At 42.8% G+C, this 17631-nt stretch overlaps 2 protein-coding genes and 1 pseudogene across 3 annotated transcripts in view; 1 reads left to right on the top strand and 2 right to left on the bottom strand.

Moving 5' to 3' along the window:
• LOC135543474 (sodium-driven chloride bicarbonate exchanger-like) overlaps window positions 1–4467 on the top strand; it is a 52981-nt gene extending 48514 nt beyond the window's left edge. Inside the window, exons 20-26 of one of the 2 annotated variants that reach the window (XM_064970758.1) lie at window positions 13–264; window positions 429–671; window positions 895–1017; window positions 1151–1218; window positions 1515–1628; window positions 1884–1922; window positions 2508–4467. In XM_064970758.1, the coding sequence (XP_064826830.1) occupies window positions 13–264; window positions 429–671; window positions 895–1017; window positions 1151–1218; window positions 1515–1628; window positions 1884–1896 (813 nt within the window). In that variant the 3' untranslated portion in view covers window positions 1897–1922; window positions 2508–4467. The remainder of the gene's footprint in view (window positions 1–12; window positions 265–428; window positions 672–894; window positions 1018–1150; window positions 1219–1514; window positions 1629–1883; window positions 1923–2507) is intronic. The other variant, XM_064970757.1, reaches the window with a different exon arrangement.
• Window positions 4468–4492: 25 nt separating this feature from the next.
• Window positions 4493–13030, bottom strand: LOC135543080 (adenylate cyclase type 10-like; annotated as a pseudogene).
• Window positions 13031–13973: 943 nt separating this feature from the next.
• LOC135543049 (glucagon-1) lies at window positions 13974–17009 on the bottom strand. Its single transcript, XM_064970152.1, has 6 exons — window positions 16926–17009; window positions 16635–16735; window positions 16217–16372; window positions 15555–15671; window positions 14655–14798; window positions 13974–14396 (listed from the first exon to the last, which is right to left on the bottom strand). The coding sequence occupies exons 2-6, from the start codon at window positions 16727–16729 to the stop codon at window positions 14372–14374; spliced, it is 537 nt and encodes a 178-aa protein (XP_064826224.1). The 5' UTR covers window positions 16730–16735; window positions 16926–17009; the 3' UTR covers window positions 13974–14371.
• Window positions 17010–17631: the final 622 nt, after the last annotated feature.

Below are 17631 nucleotides of genomic sequence, written 5' to 3'. Positions count from 1 at the left end.
TCCCATCAACAGAAGGGCTGTGGCTACCACCTGGACCTGTTTGTGGTGGGGGTGATGCTGGGGGTGTGTTCTGTGATGGGCCTACCCTGGTTCGTGGCGGCCACCGTGCTCTCCATCTCCCACGTCAACAGCCTGAAGCTGGAGTCAGAGTGCTCGGCCCCTGGGGAACAGCCCAAGTTCCTGGGGATCAGAGAGCAGCGCTTCACCGGCCTCATGATCTTCCTACTCATGGGCTGCTCCGTCTTCATGACCTCTGTCCTCAAGGTGAGGGAGGTCCGAGGTCAAGACCTCAGATATACACGAGATCAATTACAACACACACACACAAACACTTTAGCAGTCACGCACACAAGCGCACGTGCATGAGCATAGTCCCACGCATACATAACTGTTGAAGTCTAAATGGAGCGCTGTCTGTCTCTTTCCAGTTTATCCCCATGCCTGTACTGTATGGAGTGTTCTTGTACATGGGAGCGTCCTCGCTGAGAGGTATCCAGTTCTTTGACCGTCTCAAGCTGTTTGGCATGCCGGCCAAGCACCAGCCAGACTTCATCTACCTGAGACACGTTCCCCTGAGGAAGGTCCACCTCTTCACCATCATCCAGCTCAGCTGCCTGATCCTGCTGTGGGTCATCAAGACCTCAAATTATGCCATCGTCTTCCCCATGATGGTAACGTGTGTGTAGGGTGGGCGTGTTGCTGGGGGGGGGGGATGTCTGTGTGCATGCATGAGAAAGAGATGTCATGTCTGTAAGTTAGCATTTATTAAACTTTTATATTTAATTCGGTATTCACCTCAAGCTTTACGTACAGTAGGTACAGCACGTGTCGATGTCATTCACAACACACAGTTGACAGGAGGAGAATGTAAGGAAAAGTGCTTCTCTTCTCTAGGTGTTGGCTCTGGTGTTCATCCGTAAGCTTCTGGACTTCATGTTCACCAAGAAGGAGCTGAGCTGGCTGGATGACCTGATGCCTGAGTGGAAGAAGAAGAAACTAGAGGAAGGAGAAGAAGAGGTATACAGTACTTGGTGCTCTTAAACATATTGAAGCCATACAGATATGTTGGTCATCAGATATATCAGTCATCTGGGCTTGTGGTGCAATAGTGTGTGATTTTAAGTCACTTTCTTCATTTCTCTCTCTCCAGGAGGAGCCCAGTATTATAGTGGAGGAGGAGGAGGGGATAGTCAATTTGCCACTGGAAGGAAATTACAAGTAAGTCCAACTAACAAAACATCCAGAGACTGTGGGCATCAAAAGGTTAGTTAAAAAAAAAAACCTGGTACAGGTTTTGGTGACTAACTGTAGAGGGCCTTGTTGCGCATGAGTTTTGTCAATTGTTCTGCCAATACCGCGGCACAACCACACTTTTTTTAGTGGCAGCAACAGAAACCATGATTACAGCTAATTCAAGATCGGGGCCTATAATCATCAACACATTTCAGAGGATGTCTTGACCATGAGAACATGCAGCGACTGACAGAGCACCCTTGGTTTTTTGTGTTCTGTAGGAGCGATCCCGCGACAGTGAACATTTCCGACGAGATGTCCAAAGGCTCCTTCGGGAACGTGTGGAATAGTATTAGTCCCAGTGACAGCGCCAAGAAGGACCCAAGCTCCAAAAGGTTTGGAATGTCCACCAATCAATCACCAAAAATGCCATTTCATCTATTTATTGGACCTGTATATTAGCCATAAGCCATTTACCTGTCCAATCAACTACTTTCCTGTTTTCTATTGTTCATGGTGTGAATACTGTAAAACATATTTCATGTGGATATTAATGTACACATCAAAAGGTGGATTTTGTCCCGCCCTTCGCAGTAGAGATATAGATGGTCATTAACTTCTATCCTTTCTCATTCCATTCCCATCATAAGCTCCCCTTCCTAACCTCTCAGAAGCTCATTATCCCAAAGGCAAGTGGCTCCCAATCCTCAGTGGCATGGTGTTACGCATCTTGTCCCTCCGTTGCAGTTTTCTAGAACCAACGTGCAGTTTATCATTGTATGATGTGGAGATGACAATATGAACGTGATGGTCTTTTGTCGTGCACGCGTGCCCGTAGTTTGAGTGTGGGACTTCAGTCTTAAGTACCCTGGAGCGACCTGTTATCTCTTGACCCATAAAGATCCAAAGTTATAAAAAAACACCAACTCAAACCTGGCACTCAGTTGTAAACAAATGTCCCACGGTGTCTCTCTTTGTTTTGAATGTTTCATGCTCACTGGTTTGGGGAATGTGAATGCATGCGTATGGTGGAGGCACGCGCACACACACACGCACGCACGCACACACACACACACACACACAGCATGCTCTGGTGTGGTTTGCCTCTGGACAACTGCATGTTTAGGGTGGTTATGCATCATGGTAATATCACCCCAAGTCAATGGATTGCCATGCAGGGCTCTAATACATAATGCCATCCAGCTGGTCAGTTCAGTGGTATATGTCGTGTCTCCTCTAAAGCTGTTTGTGACACGTAGCCTTTTGTTTTCCAGCGGTTGCGAGAGAGGACATAAGAGGAAGGACTCAAAGTTGGACAGGGAGACGAGTTTGTGATCCATTCCCGGCTCCGTCACCGCTCTGCGGAAAATAACTCATCTGACGTGCCACACTCGACCACCTCTGAACTGTGCTGCACCATGCGTTCTCGTCATGTAAGACTGTGTGTGTGTGTGTGTGTGTGTGTGTGCAACTCATGTAAATCTTTTAGAAACAGTGTTACCCTATGGAGGAACCAACAAACATTAACTGTGATTATTTTCTATGTATGTCAATGTATGGTGATACCAGCAACAGAGGAAGCAAGGAATTCATATTATTATGTGTATCTATCTACCCGTGGGCCAATTTATTACATATGTAGGATCTTAATTTGAGAAAGTTTTGTACAGTAGGAAAATAATCCTGAAGTAACATGAAATGTGTGGATTATAATTAATGGACATTTTTGTAAGGGCTGAACATATTTTCATAAGGTAAAATCAAGTCTGAAATTTTTTGGTGTAAATTACAAAACTTCAGAAGCCTTTTTAAACCGTAAATACACTACATGTTTTACAAGTATTTCTGCAACAGGGTGATCAAATTAAGATCCTACATCTGTGGCAACCAAATGGTTTTTAAAGAAACTTTACTTTTTAACGGAATCGTTTGTATTTTGTATGTTTTTTTTCTATTTTTTCATCATAGTAATCCTTAAAGAAAATCTATTACAATATACAATGAAAATCTTGTTCATGGAATAAGCAATGTGTGTTTTGTTTTGTAATTTGACATCACTATCGGGTCTGTGCACTTAACGATACGAAAACAGTATACTGTATATGTATCAAATTAAAGTGTTAAATGTACATTTTTTTTTTTTTTTTAAAGCTCATTTGTAAAATTTTCGCTGACATTTTCCTGAAGATTTGTTGATAGTATTTTTTTCTCCATTACAGTGTGGAGGCAGGTCAGTGTTATATTTCAGGCATTGGGGACCATTACATTCCAGTTAGCATAGCAGCATAGCCCTGCCATTCTATACCTATTGGGAATGTGATTCCTATAGGGTTTTAACCATAGACTTGTATGTATTGACTCAGGGAGTCGAATACTTATCTAATAAAGATATATTCCTGTGTTTTTTCTCTTCATTTTTACAGATGTTAGAATTTTATTTCAAGCTGACAGAGTATTTTGTGTAGCTCTTTGACCATTTTTTGTTTTACAATTAAATCAATTTTAATCCCACTTTGTAACACAAAATGTGGAAAAAGTCAAGGGGTGTGAATACTCTCTGAAGGCACAGTACGTGTACATGTGTGTTCCACGGGCATACAAATGTGTTTTACCGGCATATCGTTCCAGTCACCCTGTCGCTACGTTATGTGATATCTTCTCCTGCATTCCAGTTTGTTTGACACCTACAAAGTGATGTTGTGTTCTGATTCTGAACTACCAGTAACTGTATTTAAACACCTGCACAAAGGTGAATCAAACTTAGCGGTGTCTTTCTACGGGATGTTGTGGTTAATTGATAGAAATGCAATAATAGCTTTGTGAGAAAGGGCAAAATGTAATAAAGTGAAGACTCTTTTAACGATGTTCAATACATAGTATATTTTATTCATGTTTAAAATGTTACTAATATGTTACTAAAAACGATGAATTGGGGAAAACTTGTGGTTTTTATGTTGTCGACGTCCCGTTGTACTGTGTTGTGATGGACTTTACTTATTAAAGAAATAATAATGGGTCAATATAACATTTTGGCCACTTGTAGAAATCTGCCTTAAAATGTAGTATTGATAGCTGAGAAGACAAGTTTATGTTTCAGAATTTATCAACTCATCTGTGTAAAATAATCAATTCAGAGATTTGTTGTTCTATTATAAATGTGATTTGTTATACGAGAGAAAGAGAAATGTACGAAACAATAAAGTGACTCGAGCATCCTTTCATTTGGTGAACGTTCATATCTTGGCCATCCACTTCTGTTCGAGATTAAATGATACCAACACTCATTAACTGCTAACACATCACAGTTCAAAACCAAATCGCCAATGACATTACCTCCTTTAAATCTGCTCCAATAACTTGCCTCATCTACAGTGCTCTCCACAGTCTCAAAGGAACCGGGCCCCTATCATTGGCCTTTGAGGAGCTGGGTGTCCTCTGCCTTTGGGGCGAGGTACAGGCTGGTGTGGGTGTAGCGGGTGTGGGTCCCCCCCCGCCCCCTCTCAGCTGGGCATGGTCAAAGTGGAAGAGAACCAGTCACTGGTACTCTGCCTGAACACGCCGAACCACCAAATCTGAAGAGGATTTCACAACATATTTATTAGAAATGTCCTTAATTAAATAATACATTCACTAAGCACCTAGCTAAGCGTTACGCTCTACTTGTTTAGGTTATCAAGGAGAAAATACATGTACTACAGTGGAGGCTGGTGAGGGGAGGACGGCTCATAATAATAGCTAGAATGGAGTAGATAGAATGGCTTCATACACATGAAAACCATGTGTTTGACACCATTCCAATCACTCCATTCCGAGCATTATTAAGAGCTGTCCTCCCCTCACCAGCCTCCACTTGTACTACATGGTGTGCAATGTGTAACTGCAGTCTTTTTTAAATGCATGTGATTAAGGTTTCTGTGTGTGTGTAATGACTGCATACACATCACAGGAGGTTGGTGGAACCTTAATTGGGGAGGACGGGCTCGTGGTAACGGTAGCCGTCCTCCCCTCAGCAACCTCCTGCGAATACTCGCCATACGGTATGCGAGACTGTGCGCTCTCTTGCTGGCTTGCATTTGTGCATGCTATCCCATGCCATGCATCCAAAACATCTCAGGCCCTTCCTCCAGTACTGTACCTGATTATGTGTGATCCAGCTCTCCTCCAGCTTGTTGCCGTGCTGCTGACACAGCATTAAAGCCTTGTTGAGGATGGCGTTGGCCAAGGCCTCGTGGCCTGCCAGCACGTACATGTAAGCTCGGAGGTGCAGCACCCGAGGCGCGTACACCTTGCTGGTCGAGTACTTCCGGTTGAACTCTGTGAAGTGCTGCATAAGAAATACTATAGCTGTTAGGACAGTTTCAGGGAAAACATGTATAATATATCATACACAGCTGTGTGTATGGGTATGTGAAGGCATGTCCAAATGTGAGCGTGCAGACGCTCTTATCCAGAGCAATTAGTGTTAAGTGCCTTGATCAAGGGCACATCGGCAGATTTTTCAACTAGTTGACCCAGGGATTCAAACCAGCAATCTTTTGGTTTCTGGCCCAACGCTCTTAACCGCTAGGCTACCTTCTGTGTGCTCTGGTAGATGGCTTTGATGTGTTCGTTGTGCTCCACCAGGGCCTTTCTGAACAGCAGCACATGACACTCCAGGAACATGACCACGCCGTGGATGGATGAGGGAGCCTGTCGGGTCACTCCACAGGCCTTGGTGTAGAAGAAACAGGCCTTCTCCCACTCACACAGACAGGCATACCTAGGCCGAACGACACACACACACACACACAGCCAGCAGGGTGGACTAGAGTATATCTTCGGGCTGCATTTTGAAAGACACAACATTGTAGAAAGTTTAGCTAGAAATATGTTATGTAGAACAGAAATGCCTCTCTGGCATGTACAGAAAATAATCATGTGGGCTCTATCCATAACATTTCTATCAGTCCACAGGGCCAGAGCAAAGTAGAGGTTTGACTCTTGTCAGCCACCAGGTTAGGGTCTGACTGGGACTCCTCCGCAAAAGTGTAGCACTCCTCAAACGGATGGAAGGCAAAGCCTGGAACACACACAATGAGACCCAACCTATGGTAGTGGTCCTCTGTAGTTCAGTTAGTAGAGCATGGAGCTAGGAATGTCGGTTCGAGTCCCGGGACCAACTATAGATACAATGTATGTGCGCATGACTAAGTCACTTTGGATAAACGCGTCAACTAAATGGCATTTAGAATTATTATCCATTAGTTCCTTAACTAAGATATGTCACGTGGAGATTGTGTCCCACAGGCATGGAATATCCAACTTGCCTGAGTAGAGCAGGAAGTCAAAGCAGCCTGCATTGAGCCAGCCTTTAGCTGTGCTGATGCGTGTCCTGTTTCCTAGGTACTCCAGACTCTGCATCAGCTGGAAACACTCCTCATACCTGGATATCATAGTATTCAACAGTAGATAAGGTACACATCCCAGTAAAAGAAACAAGTAGAAGTAATGCTTCACCTCTGTGTGAGGAGGAGGGTGTGTGTGAAGGACAGAGATCACCAACATGTCCAGGCCCCGGCAGTTCGTCAGCTTGCTGATTTGCTCTGCTCGGAGACCTGAGAAGTAGAACTTCTTTCAATACTGAAACTTTTTTTCTATTTCTTTTTTCTCTCTCCGTCTTGTCTCGCTTGCTTACACCCTTATTTGTTTCAACCGAACACACACTACCTCACCCATGCAACACACACATCCACTCCACTCCTCTCCTCACCATACCGGGCGGAGTCGTGCAGAGTAGAGCTTGACGGTGGAGAGGGAGCGCATGAAGTAGCTGGTGAGGATCAGGCCCTCCATGCAGTCAGGCAGCTCAACACAGGTTCCACACAGCACTCCCTCACAGATCTTACACTGGTCGTCTAGACCACTCAGCTGACAGTACTGGAGGTAGTCAATGTACGAGAAGATGGTCTAGAGACAGAGTAGGTGTGTCTGTGTGAGAGGGATGTTGAGGAGTGTATGAGTGACTGTATACCAGGGTTCCCCAACTGGCGGCGTGCTTTTATTTGCCCCCCCCTAAGTTTTAAGTTAACCTAAAGAAGGTTTGAAATGATTATGTTTTGGTCAAACATTATATTGTATCTGTTTGGGCTTCTTGTGGTTATTTTGCAGTCTACAAATGATTTGTAATTACTGTATGTTTCCGGGCCCCCTGACCATCCGCTCCAGAAAAAAAATGTTCCGCTGCGTTTGAGATTTCCACTGACTGACCAAACCCATTTTCCCTGATTTTCTGTAAAAAACAGAGAATCAGAGTAAACAACCACCTTGTTCTCCTCTGCACTCTTCTGGGCTGAGTTCATCTCCATAGTGATGGCCAGCGATGCTCTCCTCATGCAGTCAATCTGTCACATGTAAGACAGACAGCAGATCTGCTCGTGGAGGAAAGCCAGCTTCTTCTCTCTTTGGATATGACAACAACAATAACACCTAAACAACAAAACCTTTAAAAAGTGCCACGCGATTGTAAGATCCATTCAATTGCTTGTGGAGCGCCTCCATCACCACTGTGCTAGAGTTTATTTTTATAAAGTGTTTTACTGTTTGAGTTGAATGCAGATAAATGATGAAATTGTCAGTTGTGGTATGTTTTGTCTTCAATAAATTGAAAATAGTTGATATTATAGTGCTTACTATATATAAAATATATATATATGAATTTGTTTAATCTTTATAGGAGCTTGTTGAACATAGAACACACCCAGGGCTGTCAACGTTCTTGGATCTGTAGCACTCTTCATCTTCTCACAGACGTACTTCAGGGACATGGCCACGCGGTTCGTAGGGAGACGTCTGTTCAGGAGCAGTAGGGCGCTATAGAAAACATGCTCTCAGCCTCCTCCATTTGGCCTGTGTTGTACAACACCTAAATGTACAATAAACGGTACACTTCAGTTTGAGAAAAGCGCTATTTAGTATAAATGCAAATCATTATTATCCTTTTAGATTATAAATAACATTTCAGTGAACTCTTACCTCCCCTCTGAGACGGAAAACACAGGCTCTCTCAAAGTTGTTGATTTTCACTTTGACTTTCGGGTCGGCAGTCTTAAAGGCTGGCTTGCCCATTTTCAGATTATCCTGTATGATCTTGGCTTTGTTAAAATAGGATAGGGCCTGTGAGAGAGAGAGAGTACTTCTGTATGAGCGTGAACAGATCAGAAAAAAGTGCAAAGTTGTCGTGGATAATTGCAAGATTATGTTATAATGGTTGTTTTATTCGACAGAATAGTATATTGTTTACTATTGTGTTTGTGTTCCACTGAGGATGGGCCTCTATGAGATAGCACTGACAGAGGAGATTTACGATGTATTTGGGTAATAAAGCCTAGGAGCATTCCAGATAACATGAGGTAATGTTATCGTGCTATACCGTACCAGGGTGAGACAGGTTCCAGTTTGGAGTAGGAGGGCCAGACATTGGTCTTTACAATGAGAACTGTTGACACAGCAGCAACTGTCTGCTATGTTTTATAGATATCTTTCATACAAATCTTAATCTTTGTGAACTGTTCCTAAGATCTGTGGTTCGTCAGTGTAAGTTGAGAGGGGTGTATCTTGGCTATAAAATATCTTTGTACTTTTTTGGTGGTACTTTTCAATGGTTCATTAGAGATAGCGCATCATTGAAAGTCAAAAAGGCTATTGCAAAGCTTATTATTATTAAAGATGTAGTTTAAGTATAACTCTGACTGGTGTGTAGTTTGTAACTCTCCTCATTTGGTAAAGCAGAAATATGCCACCACAAAGGACACACACACCTTGAGGTTGTTGGAGAGTTAGGCCGAGGCTGCGGCCTTCTCTAGCAGGTAATAAAAGGTTTTGAGCACGTCACCCACGCCCGTGCAGTGGCGCACCATGGGGCACAGCACACACTCTGTTACCTGGACACACATACACTTCCTGGTTCTGTCCACTGTGGTGTTGTACTCATCTACCATAGAATCTAGTTCAACAAGAACTCTTTCTCCTCACTGAGGCACGCAAACACACAAATACATTTGTTATGAAATCAGCCCACTTATATTACTGTCCAGCTGATCTGGGACCAGGGGTAGAGTATAAAACCTTATCTGTTGGGAAGCAAAGGGCTGATCTGGTTCAGTTGAATAGACTCTGAGAGGTGGAGAGGAGAACAACGCCAACAGCATACATCAAATCAAACCTCAATGGTTACTTCGATCAGTTGGTTAGAGTGTCACTATTATCAATCTGCATGAGCGTGTGTGTGAAGTGTTTGGGCAAGCATGAGTGTTTGTATCTGTCTCTCAGGGAGTGTTTGCGTGTGTTTCTCAGCTTGCATGTGGGCTCATCACTCACCCTTGGGGAGTCGCAGTGTACTTTGGCCCAGGAACAGGGCCTCCCCAGACTCTTGGATGTTGGGCAAACTCGGTTGGATCTCGATGAGGTTGTTCCCTATAGCCGCCTTGTGGCCGAAGATTAACTGGACGATGTCGCAGTCCCTGCAGCGGTGGACCTGTTTGAGGAAGTAACTGGCACAGAGTGAAAGTTTTCCTTGTCTGCGCTAGCCTCAGCTCCACTACTGACCTTCACGGACGTCTTCTTGGCTGTCCTGGACACAGTAGCAGTGGAGCGCGCCCCAGCACTCTGACTTCTTGGTGAGCTGCTGAGTGAACTGCTTGGGCTTGGAGCCGTACTCAAACGTGCCCGACTTGAACTGGGCGGCGAGCGACAGGTTGAGCTTGTCAGGGTTTTCTGACTCTGGCAGGATGTTGATGAGCTTCTGCGTGGTGATGGTTTGGCCGATGATGGCAGCACACTTCCCCACCACCTGTTCCGCTGGCTGCAGGTGGTCTAGGTGGGCCAGGACCATACCTGAATAGAATTCACTTTTATTAGTAGCTCAGTTGGCGCTTACAATGCTTACAACGCCAGGATAGTGGGTTCGATTCCTGGGACCACCCATATGTAAAATGTATGCATGCATGACTAAGTTGCTTTGGATAAAAGCATCCTCTAAATGGCATATATTATTATATTATTAGTAGGCCTATAGATATGCCTGGACAGAAAACATCCTTAATGACTTTAGTGTTTTATTTATGAGTCATTTCTATCAAATAAGACTAATGAGATGAGGTTGTAGTGTTTGGGGGCAGAATACAGGAACCCTGTACGACACCTTTCAATGTCAGAAATGGGAACTTTGTGGAAATTGGCAGCTTCTCCGACAAAACAGACCAAAGCACGGTCCACAAAATGGTCCAGGGCTGTGATCTTGCGAGATTTCAACAAGGATGCCTTGGGTGACCCTGCAACCTTAGTGTTTCACAAACTGGGAAACCTGCCACTCATATATTCTCAGCCAATAGGTCTGTCTGTTTCACAGATAAGGGTGTTAATAGGCCGGGAGACCTGCCACTCAGACATTTTCAGCCAACAGATCCATCTTCCTACCCAGCGCTCCGGCCCTGGCGTCCTCCTCTTGCCCCACCTGGCTGAGTTGGGAGCAGTGTACCACCAGGGTGGGCTCAGGGAACAGCATGTTAACGTCTTTAGCCTCATCCTCCTCCTCAATCATGATCAGATTGCCCAGATTACAGACTCTTCAAGAGCTCCTCGCAGTAGTATGGAACTCCATGGCTTCTCTCCACCAGGAGCCTATAAAACACATTACATTTTTAATTTATACATATGTTTTTATAAGGTAACTCCGGCTTCTTCTGTGAGATATTAATGTACTGAGACAATGACAGACTTAGAATGAGTCTTCATAGAATAGCTATACAGTCGACAAGCCAATTCAAATGTGTACATTCAAATAAATTACTTTTGACTTCCTCTGGATAACGATGCATCAGTTTAGTTTCAGTATTCACAACAGTCCCAATTCCCAAGCCATTGTCTTTGAGGAGTCTACGGTCAAATGCTTGTATTTGTCCTGTATCACTGCATGTACAAGTGGGTAACCTGAACGTCTGTGAGGTGTGAAACTCCCAACTCCCCCCGAGACACCCTCGGAAAGTCGATATGTGTAATGTATGTATATTCACACAGTGTGTGTGTGCGCGTGTTTGTGTACATGTACAGCTCCACCTCGCTAGGGATGCGGACCACCCCCAGGATCTGGCAGGCTAGCTGGGCGATGACGGGGGTGGGGTGGTTACTCCAACAGAGACAGTCCTGTTGGACAACATTGGAACTTTTGTTAACTAACTATACCACATATTGCACTCAAGTGTAATACAGCTGTAGGATCTTAATTTGAGCCAGTTTGCTAGAGCAGGAAAATAGTCCTGTAGCAACAGGAAATGTGAATTATTATGTGGATTGTAATTAATAGACATTTTTTTGTAGGAGTTGATACATTTTTCATAAGGGAAAATCAAATCTGAAATTTCTAAGTGGAAATTACACAGAAGCCTTTTTAAACCTTAAATACACTACAAGTTTAACATGTCCTGCAACAGGGTGATCAAATTAAAATCCTACATCTGGAGCTTGATAAAAAGTAAAGGCATGTGGTCCTAGAATATGAGGCTGAAACGGGCCTTACTTGAGGTTGCGGATCTCCCTTGAACAGCATGTTGACAAACACTATGGTGGCCGGGCGCATCTCAGACAGTACCCCAGAGGCTAGTCGTCATCGAATGAGGGAGGAGAGGTCGGAATAGAAAACCATGCCAACGTTCCAGTGACCATACTTATTAGAATGTTTGCTCAATGCATTTCTTAATTCTAGGTAAGTAGTAGTGTGGACATTAAAACAGAGCCTACATTTATACATTAAAAAATACATGATTCTGATTTTGAAAAACAGGGTAGGTTCTTACGTTCTGCAAAACCGTTTTTCATGACGTACTTCCGTGAAGTTTTCTCAAGCTCGGCTCTCCTCACACACTCTGTAGACCAAATAAAGGACTGGTTAGGATGTTACAACACAACCGTGCAAGTAGAAATATCACAGGCTGATACCTAGCTAGTCTCTTTACTGTACCTCTTGTCACTATTTCATTCTCTACAAACGTTGAATCCTATTGAATCCTGGTACTTCTCAACAGAAAAACTGGGCTCTCGCTTGATGTATCGCACCTGCATTGTATGACACTATTTACATACAGTCATCTGTCATAGCTGTATCCATCTATCCATCCATTCTCTATGGGGTCAATGGCGATGTCGTCCCTCTCACATCTCACATAGTTCCCAGGCGTTAGGTGACAAGATGATTGTGCTGGCCACCGCCAACCCCTCTGCCAGCCGCACCTCGTCCACCGCCCGGCCAATCACCACAAAGTACTGACTGATCTCGCCTCCTACGATCACCTTGGAGAGCTTCCCAGCAGATATACCTTGGGACAGCAGAGGATAAAGGGTATCATATTTGAGGTTCTAGTTGCCTATGAAGTCAAGTGTAGCCGGATAATCAGGGCACAAATTCACAAAGTGTAGAGTACTGATCTAGGATCAGGTCCCCCTTATTCAAATCAAAATGAAATCAAATTGTATTGATACACATATTTAGCAGATTTTATTGCTGGTGCAGTGAAATGCAAGTGTTCCTTATGGTTTTAAAGGAAGAACTGATCCTAGATCTGCACTCTTTGTGAATACAGGCCCTGGTGTTATAGCACAAACATATCTCTCGGCCTGTATGAGACTCAGACAAGCACCTATTTTAGCTAGGAATTGTGATCATGGTGAATCTGTGTCTAAAAGCTGAGGGAAGCCTATTGTTACCTGCATAATTCAGAATATCTCCCCCAGCATCAAGGATATCTGAAATACAGGCAACAAACATTGCTTGGTAAAAAGATTTTTTAGACTAACTTAGTCTAAGTTAAGTTAACTAATGGTACATCAGGTTAGATTGATATTGTATTGTTTTAACTTAATGAAACCACAGCTAATTTACGACTGACTGTTTCCCCAATGTAGCTGTTGAGTGTGCGTGTCAACTCGTCTGCTCCATAGCCTTTCTTGCTACTCAAACTGAATTTCTCAGTCAGATTAGTGAATCCTAAAAAATGTACAAAATGGATTAGTTTACTTCTAGCTCGTGGGTTAGCAAACGTTAGCTAGCTAGCTTCTAAATGTAGATCGAAACGGGATTCCAGCTCATGTTAGCTAGGGAGATAGCTAATATAGCTAGCTACTGAGATGAGCTTGCCTGATACATCCGCGAAGAGAGGACTCCATGAAAGTTCTCTGCGTAGGGGATATCGTTAGTGAGGGTGCTGTAGACAACAAGAACAGGTACATGGGCAGCTATTTTGCTCATTTTGTACGAGTTCTCTATCTCCCCCGTTATCCAACCCATTTTAGCTGTAGTTTAGGGGCATCATTACGAAGGGCTATATAAATACATTTTATTTTATTTTATTTGATCATGTTTTTCCGTTGAGAGAATCTGAACGGTCGTTTTTTTCCGTGAACGTTCTAGAATTCACCTGTTCACTACAAACTCTGGTTCACCAATTCAAAAAGAAGTAGGTATTATAAGTAATTTTTTTATAACTAAAAACGACGTTACTTGAATGCCATGCATTTCGGTTTCAGGACCATGGACAGAGCTTCTTTTGGACGCAAAACCACATTTTCCCAACTCTAGTCTAGTACATAAACTACTATCATTGGCACAACAGTTGAATGTTGTGATGTTTTTTTTTCACCACCATGAACATAAAGAGTTTGGGATTCCATTGGTATGGATGCATGGCTAGTCAAAAACATAGTACAGCAAACACAATGAAAGAGTTTAATTTTGCAGAGCAGGTTATGATACAAATTCACACAAATGTTACCAGATAGTTTTGCACATTATATCTGAGTTTTTACCATGTTCCCTTTCTTTCAACATTACAAATATAGAAAATAATGGTAATTTATAGAAAAATATTTGTATAATTTGACAACTCACCTGATGCATTGTGCACCACAAAGTTAAGGAAGAATACATTATCTGTTATTTTTTTTATCACAAAATGTAGAGTAAACAATCTAAGTACTTCCAACATTGTATCAACATTACAACAATGCTAAGCAGTATGGCTTTTTAGTATGGCTTTTAGTTTTTGTCAAGGCTTATCATTTGTAGCACGGTATCCAAGTTTCTCTTGAACAAGGAAGCGTTTGTCTTCTTTCAATGATCTTCTTGACGTTTGTTACTGAAATAAACAATAAACTAAATGATCAATCTGTGACACCATACAGTAACATGGTTTAGTGGGAGAGAGAAAGATACAGGGAAAAAGAGTGTGACATCAAAAAAACTATTGATCAAATATTGATGGAGGCAAGACACTCCATTTACAAACTTGTCTAAAATGGCACCATTTGCACTCGTTTTAATCAGAGCCTTAGGCCCACTATATAGGGAATATGGTGCCCTTTCATACAGCTTCTGATTGTGTTCTGATGTTTACCTTTTCCCTGAGGTTTTGGAGGTCATGACCCAGAGTAAATACTCTTTGGCAGCCAAGCTGTCTAGGACCTTGTTCACATCGCTGGTGAAGCTCCCATCTACATGTCTTCTGCTCATTGGACCATTCCTGCTCTCCTCTGCAGATCTAGGTACAGTACACAAGATAACACACACTTGTCAGTGGTTCCACACACAATACTTCCACACACAATACTACCATGCACAGTACTTCCACACACAATACTACCATGCACAGTACTTCCACACACAATACTACCATGCACAGTACTTCCACACACAATACTTCCACACACAGTACTTCCACACACAATACTTCCACACACAATACTACCATGCACAGTACTTGCACACACAATACTTCCACACAAAATAATTCCACAATCAATACTTCCACACACAGTACTTCTGTACACAATTACCAACCACGTTGGGTTCAACTTTTAGTCGGCCGAAGCAAGAATACACATTTTCTTCAGGAAATGTACCCTTTTCTAGTTACGCCTTATGACTATTGGATGATTTCGGGAGTAGTGATCTGTAGCTGTAGTCATTCATTGTGCATTAGAGGACACCTTTGTTCCCTGAACAGGTGTTTATGCACACAGCAACTGTGTGATACGCTCTCTTCCAACCCAGTCAACACAGTCATCCGAGGGGCAAATATCAATAAATGTATCAATAAATGCAGAGCATAGTTTAATGGGATTTATTGGGCACGACCACATGAAATGTCAAAACAGGCCTTAAGAAAGCAGAAAGCAACGGTGCGGCAATGGATAAATTAGCTAAGTTGTTGATGATCTTTTCTCTCTCTCTCTCTTCTTCTCGTGTTAAACATGACACACAAGATGTTGGTACTGTAGGGTGAAGGGAAGCCTACTCTCGTCTGGCCCGTCCTGATTTGAGCCAGGAAACAAAGTCCTTGGCCGCCTGGTCCTGTAGGTAGGTGCTCACGTCGCTGGTGTAGGTCCCATCGGCATGGCGTTTGGATGGAGCACTAGATGGAGATAGAGAGGAAATGTTGTGATAGATATAAAACTCCACTCAATTATAGTACTGTGAAATCATTCTGGCTCAGCTAAAATGGCCTCTGAGATCTTATAACTGTTTTTCACTAACTTTGCTAGTAAAACACTCAAATATTGTATTTTAAGTGTATGTATTGATATAGAAGTTGAGGATAAGTTGATAATGAAAATGGATGAATAACATGAAGTTACTTTGTTTGACTTGGAAGTACTGTGTATATGAATATGTTGCTCATTACATTACTATCCTTTCTCTGCATGTACAAACAATGCCATAATATACATGGTGCTTTAGACAAACATTTTTGGGATGACGTTTAAATCTGTAATGTCTCCATCCAAGTCTTTGATTGTTCATCTCAAGATATACCAGTATTCATCACAGTAAACGTTTCCAAAAGACTGAACTGTCCTGGTTCTCATTAACAAAAATACAGAATTATTTCTCCACCCCGCAGTATAATATCAGTCATAAGCCTAGAAATATATAATATTACTCTGTTGGAACACTCACCCACTCCTCTTGGAGTTCATAAGCCATTGAACAAAGTCCTGAGCTATTCTTTCTTCCTGGTATTTACTGTAGTCGTCAGAGAAGGTTCCCTCGGAATGTCTCTTCACGTTAGGCACGCCCACCAAATCCTCCAATAGTGGGTCTGCTGTCTCTAAGCTACAGGAGAAGAAGAATCTTTAATGCCGAAATTATGCTGATAGATGCCTCATTATAGTCTCATTTCGATTGACAGTTGCTGTTGAATACATGTACATAATGTGTTAAACACGAGTCATTCCGTCTGTAGTCTACGTTGATACTGTGCGTTGTGCGTTTTTCCCCCCCTATGATATGTTCTGAAAATATTTGTTCAAATATCCCGTGGAAAATTGGGATCATTACCCCCCCACATAGAAAATATAACATTTTTGAGCTGTACCTTGAGTTGTCCTCAGCCTCTTGTAGAGGGACTTGCCAACTGCTCTGTACGATGACCAGGAGGAGAACACCAGCCAGGGAGTGGATGCCAAACATTGTGACCTGCAGACAGAACCACAATTGAGTAACTTAGCCGAAGATGTACATTTTACATTGACAAGCAAAAGGCTCCATATCAAGCGTTCATCCATTGACAAAATCAAAGGTTTTGTTCACAATGGAAAAACATATCCCGTTTTGAAACAGATTTTCCAAAATCAATTAAGACGTGTCCTGGCTGCAAGCAACTCACCTGTTCCTGTTAACGTGCGGGTAGATGAGATGAAATGTGTGTCTGAGAGAGAGTGAGATCCTCTGCTTCAGTCCTGGTTCCTTGTGGTTGTATCTTGGTGACCTGACTGGCTGTGGGGGTCTTATATAGCATGGCCATAAGGCCGGGTCTGCTCCGGTGGCCCAGTCCTCCCGCTCTCCCACTCCGTTACACCCATTTGTTACTCTCAATCCATTACACATAGGGCCCCGTTTGGTTGCAGTGGATTAACTCGCAATGAAACGTCTGTTTAAAATGGAAGATGTGGCATTATCCATGCGAGAAAACAGCTGTCACTTAGGTGTAGAAATCAAACAAATGACATCCTGTCAAATAGTGTGTGTGTGTGTGTGTGTGTGTGTGTGTGTGTGTGTGTGTGTGTGTGTGTGTGTGTGTGTGTGTGTGTGTGTGTGTGTGTGTGTGTGTGTGTGTGTGTGTGTGTGTGTGTGTTTACTGTAAATGGGAAGCTGAGTGAGGGTTTGTGGATTATATTAACTATGATAGAATCAGAGATGGAAACTATTTTTGGGGTGTTTTTCCTTTGGTCACCCATTTAAGACAAGAACATTTCCATTATGGGTCCTGTTGATCATCCCCTTTTAGATAACATGAATTCATGTGTTATTCAAAGCCTATACCTGCATTACCGTTTACTGAATGTACTTATAAACCATTTACAGATGATATC

This window comes from Oncorhynchus masou, chromosome 7 (genome assembly GCF_036934945.1).
Source record: "Oncorhynchus masou masou isolate Uvic2021 chromosome 7, UVic_Omas_1.1, whole genome shotgun sequence".
NCBI classification, from domain to species: Eukaryota; Metazoa; Chordata; class Actinopteri; order Salmoniformes; family Salmonidae; genus Oncorhynchus; species Oncorhynchus masou.
This window is presented reverse-complemented; position numbering and strand designations above follow the sequence as displayed.

What these genes read in the sequence shown, in the direction of transcription:
- LOC135543049 (XM_064970152.1), bottom strand. Translation starts at nt 16,729, where the DNA reads ATGTTTGGCATCCACTCCCTGGCTGGTGTTCTCCTCCTGGTCATCGTA. An exon ending in TCAGGACGGGCCAGACGAGA is followed by an intron (nt 14,799 to 15,554) that starts GTAGGCTTCCCT and finishes TACTGTACCTAG; the next exon opens with ATCTGCAGAGGAGAGCAGGA. An exon ending in TCCAAAACCTCAGGGAAAAG is followed by an intron (nt 14,397 to 14,654) that starts GTAAACATCAGA and finishes TGTTTATTTCAG; the next exon opens with TAACAAACGTCAAGAAGATC.